This window comes from Pteropus vampyrus, unplaced genomic scaffold, assembly GCF_000151845.1.
Source record: "Pteropus vampyrus isolate Shadow unplaced genomic scaffold, Pvam_2.0 Scaffold158, whole genome shotgun sequence".
Taxonomy (NCBI): domain Eukaryota; kingdom Metazoa; phylum Chordata; class Mammalia; order Chiroptera; family Pteropodidae; genus Pteropus; species Pteropus vampyrus.
This window is the reverse complement of record NW_011888939.1, coordinates 2,286,929-2,292,644: the sequence shown is the minus strand read 5'-3', so window position 1 is coordinate 2,292,644 and position 5,716 is coordinate 2,286,929. Positions and strand designations below refer to the sequence as shown.

Sequence of the window (5,716 nt, the reverse complement as noted above, 5' to 3'; positions counted from 1 at the left end):
TGGATGGATGGATGGATGGATGGATGGATGGGTGGATGGATGGATGAGTGGGTGGATGGATGGGAGAATTTTTAAGAAAGGAAAGACTTGCCCCGCTGGCTCCCCATCTGGCACTCTTCCCCTAAGCCAGGTGTCTGGATGGGGCTAGAGGGCAGCCCTGCAAGGCCATGCCCTGCTCCTCAGGCATTGAGGGGCTGCCAGGTGCTCAGTGTACCCCTCCTGACCCTGACTCAGCCTTCCCTGCGTCTCCCCCACCCAGAGCTCCCATCGGTGGTCATCATTGGGGGTGAGAACATTACAGCCCCTTTCCTGCAGCCTCTGACCCTCAGATGTGCAGGCACTGGGGTGCCTACCCCGAGCCTCCGCTGGTGGAAGGATGGGGTGGCCCTGGCATCCTCGGGGGGGATCCTGCAGGTACGTACAGAGCCCTAGGGCTGGCGGGGCAACCTTGTACAGGGGAGGGGCCTGCCTGGAGGCAGGGCGAGCACAGAGCCCACTCAGCCTGGCAGTGCTCCGTGGGCCTGTGTGCTAGCTGGCCCTGCAGAGGGAAGGGTGCTCTTAGCTCAGCGCAGGTCCCTGGAGCTTCAGCTATCAGAGAGAGAAAGGTGGGGAGAAGGAGAGTATCCCCAAGATCAGAGGGGTTCCCTGGAATCTGAGTGCAGAACTCCACCCCGAAAGCCAGACCTGACCCCATGTCTCACTTTCCTGCCCCTGAGGTCAGGAGTAGCCTGGCCACTTGCTACGTCCTAGCATCACTCTGCCCTCCAGTCCTGGGCCCCATGTCCCCACCCCCTGTATCCCTGTGACATACACTCTGCCCTCTCTCCTCCCCCCCAGATCGAGAAGGTGGACCTGCGGGATGAAGGCGTCTACACTTGTGCCGCCACTAACCTGGCTGGGGAGAGCAAGAGGGACGTGGTGCTCAAGGTTTTGGGTGAGGACATGGGTGCAGATGGTGGGTGATTCCCTCAGGGCCCTGGGCGCTCCACGGGAGGGGGAGGGGGAGGGGGAGGAGGAAGAGGAGGGAGATTTAAAGTCACAGTCTTGCATTTGACTTTAGAAGTGGAAAGTCATTTGCTCTGTGGCCCCTTTGGGGTTTTCTGCAGGATTTTTAGTAGATATTCTTGTCCACAATCATTTATCTTTGCTTGTTTTATTTATTTTGGGGGATTCTTTTACGTCTTTGCGTATGTGGGGGCAAATCCCCATACTTGTCACTGTTCGTGGCTGTTTGGGGTTCCGCCTCCCCGCCGTGCTGGGTGTCACCTGTTCCCGGGGGTGGGCGCTGGGATGGTCCTTGTACGGTTGGATTGAAGATTGCAGCTCAGCGTCTTTGTTCCTGTACCTGGTTCAGGCGTGGGCTTCCTTGGTCAGAAGGCATGAGCTGTTTGGGGGCCCTTGTTGCCCAGGACCCTTCGGGAAGGCTGGGGAGGGCATCGGCATGGCTGAGATTTGAGCTGCTGGGGCTCACACCCACCAAGCCAGGGTGCTTCTTGTCTTCCTCAGTGCCCCCCAACATTGAGCCAGGCCCGGTCAACAAGGCGGTGCTGGAGAATGCCTCTGTGACCTTGGAGTGCCTGGCTTCGGGTGTGCCCCCTCCAGGTAAGACCCCTACTTTTGGCTGAAAGCCACCGCCCGGGGGCCCCGGATCCCCACCTAATGGGGCTGCCCAGTGCCCTAGGTGCTGCTCTGGCCGTGGACAAAACAGGGTGAAACCGGCAGGCCCTTCTCCCTGCTTCCTGCATGTCCTCTCTTCCTTCTCAACAGCTGTTGATCCAGTGTGCATTACCTGCCGGTCACCTGCAGGGCCCAGAGCCTTGGTGCTGGGGGTGGGCCCCGGGACCTCCAAGCCCCTGTCCATCTGGGCCGCTTCTCTAGGGCAGCAGTCAAGGAAAGGGCTGGAGCTTGGGGCTGGGGGCGAGTGTTTGGCAGTCAGGGTGGGTCCAGGAGCAAGGTCCATCTCCTGTCCCCCTTCTGAACCCCCATCTGAACCAGGTCCACTTAGCTTTGCTGGGGTAGCGAGCTCTGGAGGCATTTGCCCCCTCCCATTGGGGGGACCCTGTTCTGGGATGGGCCCTGGTATGATGTGAGGAAGCTGAAGGTCTAGTTGGTCCATACTTATGAGGCTCCTGTGTTGGGGTATACTAGGTTCTCCTCTAAAGCTCTCCCTCATGAGCATTATCCTGGCGGGGGGAGGGGGGAGTGAGGGGGTAGCTGGCTTTGACTCGGGTGCTCCCTCCTGGCTGCCACAGCCTCTACCTCCTGGGGCTTCCTCTCCGCCCCTAGTTCTGTCTCAGACAGCACTGCCTTGTTAGCCTCTTTCCCCCTTCCTGGGGGACTCTGGCTTTCTCCAGTGCCTGAGAAGAAGGCATGCCACGTGGCCACCCCGGAAGCCTCTCTTGGATGCCCATTACACAGGCAGCCTGAAGGGCTGGCAGCAGCCCTTGCACCCCTCTTCTCTCTCCCAGATATCTCCTGGTTCAAGGGCCGCCAGCCTGTCTCTGCCCGGAAGGGAGTGACGGTGTCAGCTGATGGGAGAGTTCTCCTCATTGAGCGAGCCAGATTCTCTGACTCTGGGAGCTACCGCTGTGTGGCATCCAATGTGGCAGGCCACACAGAGCTGCAGTACGGCCTACGAGTCAATGGTGAGCTGCCCTGGGACTAAAGGGGTTTTGTCCAAAAAGTTGTCTTTCATAAATTTGTCTATCAGCTTGTCATCCATCCATCCATCCATCCATCCATCCATTCATCATCCATCTATCCTTCCATCCATCATCCATCTATCTATCATTCATCCATTGGTCATTCATCCTTCCTTCTATTCACTATTCATCTATCCATTCTTCATCCATCAATCCATCCATTCATCTTTCCTTCCATTCATCATCCATCTATCGTTCTATTCACTATTCATCTATCCATTCTTCATCCATCAATCCATCCATTCATCTTTCCTTCCATTCATCATCCATCTATCCTTCCATCCATCATCCATCTATCTATCCGTTCATCTGTCTGTCCATCCATCCATCCATCCATTCATCATCCATCTATCCTTCCATCCATCATCCATCTATCTATCCGTTCATCTGTCTGTCCATCCATCCATCCATCCATCCATTCATCATCCATCCACCATCCATCCATCATCCATCCATCCATCATCCATTTATCCACCATTTATTCATCCATCCATCTTTCCTTCCATCCATCATTCAATTATCTATCCATCATCTGTTTATCCATCCATCCATCCATCTATCTATCCATCCAACTATCCTTCCTTTCTTCTGTCCATTATCTGTGTGTCCATCATCTATCCATTGATCATTCATTCTTCCATCCATTATTCATCTATCCATTCATTATCCATCAATCCATCCATTCGACTTTCCCTCCATTCATCATCTGCCCATCCATCATTTATCCATCCATCCATCATTTATTCATCCATTTATCCTTCCCTTTTTCCATCCATCCATCATCCATCTATCTATCCGTTCATCTGTCTGTCCATCCATCCATCCATCCATCCATCCATCATCCTTCGTCCACCATTTATTCATCCATCCACCATTTTTTCATCCATCCATTCTTCCTTCCATCTGTCATTCAACCATATATCCATCATCCATCTATTCATCTATCCATCCATTTACCTATCCACCTATCCTTCCTTCCTTCCTTCCTTCCTTCCTTCCTTCCTTCCTTCCTTCCTTCCTTCCTTCCTTCCTTCCTTCCATTTATTGTTATCCATCCATCTGTCCTTTCACTTGTGAATGGAAAGAGCCAACCGTCCATCCATTGATCTAACTATTCATCCAATCCTCTGCCCATCTAACTAGCCATCTGTCCACCCTCCCACCCATCCATTCTTTCAACCCTCTATCCCTTCACACTTATCGAGGACGTGCTCTGGGGCAGACCCTGGGGCTGCAGCCCTGAACGGGACAGACCCAAGAGCTTTCTGTCTGTACAGTGTTTAGATAATTACTTACCCAAAGGACTGTTGCCTGACAGTGGTTATAAGAACTAGTAAAGATGAGGTACAACTGAGTACCTGGAACTGGACTGTCCCTGTGTCTTAAAGGGCTGGATGCTTAAAGACTACCTGCCAAGGCCTGAGGCTGCAGAGCCCTGGGGAATTCGAGAAACTTAAAGGAGGCCGGGAGCTTACGGAACAAGGGGAGGAGGGCACAGGGTGGTGCTGGTGGCCAGGTGGAAGCTGGAGGGGTCATGTCTTCATCCTAAGAGCAACGAGTATTTGTGTAGGAGACTGGAGCCCTGGGCATCATAGCTTGTGTCTCCCAGATACAGATGAATCCCTCCAATCATTTTCTGCCCAAGAGGGGCTGCCTGCAGGGTAGAGTTTCATCTGATATCTCTGAGCTGGAAAACAAAACCTGCTCAGTAGTCCCCAGTCCTTCCTACCCCGTACCACCCCACGGTAATGACCTCCTGCTGACCAGAAGGCCCAAATTCCAGCGCTGCTTCTGCAGCTTCCCAGCTGGTCAACCTTAGGCAGGTGACTTGCCCTCTCTGAGCCCGTTTCCCATCTGCAGAGGCCTCGCAGTTCTCGTCTAGTGGCCTTGAGAACTGCGGAATGGCACGCCATGTTGAGAATGGCTGTCCCTGTGCTTTTGTTTGTGGCCTGTAGGGGTGCCCAGCCAGGCGCCCTCCCTGTTTCGCCCTCCGTGGGGCTCAGCCCCTGTTCTGTGTCACCCCCGCCCTGCAGTACCTCCACGCATCACGCTGCCACCCAGCCTGCCAGGCCCCGTGCTGCTCAGCGCCCCGGTCCGGCTGACCTGTAACGCCACCGGCACCCCCAGCCCCACGCTGATGTGGTTAAAGGATGGAAACCCTGTGTCCACCGCAGGGACCTCTGGCCTTCAGGTCAGTAGGCTGGGTGGTCTCTGCTCACCTCCCTGGTGCCTCAGGAGGTGCTGGGAACAGAGGTCAGGCCTGGGAGCTCCGAGGCAAGAGGGAGAAGCAGTGATCACCCAGGACGGTAGGTGGAGAGATTTAAAGCTAAGAGTCTGGGGCGCATAGTCCCCAGAAACAGCACATGCCACAAATGCGAGCCTTCCATGTGCTAGAGATTTTTCCAGTAGCTGCATTAAAATGAGTAAAAAGGAACCAATTTTAATAATCCATTTTAGTTAAGCCAATATATCCGAAAAATGTATCATTTCATCACGTGATTTCTTTGAGATCTGTTGTGTATTTTATACTTGGGGACTGGCCCCATTTCAGGGGCTCATTAGCCACAGCAAAGCTCTAGAGCAGCGGTCCCCAACCTTTTTGGCACCAGGGACTGGTGCTTCTATGGGAATCTAATGCCCAATGATTTGAGGTGGAGCCGAGGGTGATGCTGGCGCTGGGGAGCGGCTGCAAATGCAGATGACGCTTCTTTCACTGGCCAGCAGCTCACCTCCTGCTGTGCGGCCCGGTCCCTAACAGGCCATAGACTGGTATCGGTCCAAGGCCCGGGGATGGGGACCCCTGCTGTAGAGGACCTGTTCAAAGGACTGATGTAATTGCCCACTGGCTGGCAGAGCTCCTGAGGTCTGGGTACAGTTCCTGGTTCTCCTGCGCTGGGGGGGTCTGGAGGTCTATGGCCGGCTGCCCAGGCGTGCCCGGTGGCGGGGCCAGCTTGGGAAGGTATGGGTGCTGGCCTGAGAGGTGCGTTGTCTCATGTGGGCTTTCATCTGGGGAC

General features: G+C 54.6%; 1 protein-coding gene across 1 annotated transcript in view; it reads left to right on the top strand.

The window, feature by feature from the left end:
* HMCN2 (hemicentin 2) overlaps positions 1-5,716 on the top strand; it is an 80,257-nt gene that overhangs the window by 17,175 nt on the left and 57,366 nt on the right. Inside the window, 5 exon segments of the mRNA XM_011370061.1 lie at positions 260-414; positions 838-934; positions 1,507-1,602; positions 2,469-2,645; positions 4,736-4,893. Coding sequence (XP_011368363.1) covers positions 260-414; positions 838-934; positions 1,507-1,602; positions 2,469-2,645; positions 4,736-4,893 — 683 coding nt within the window.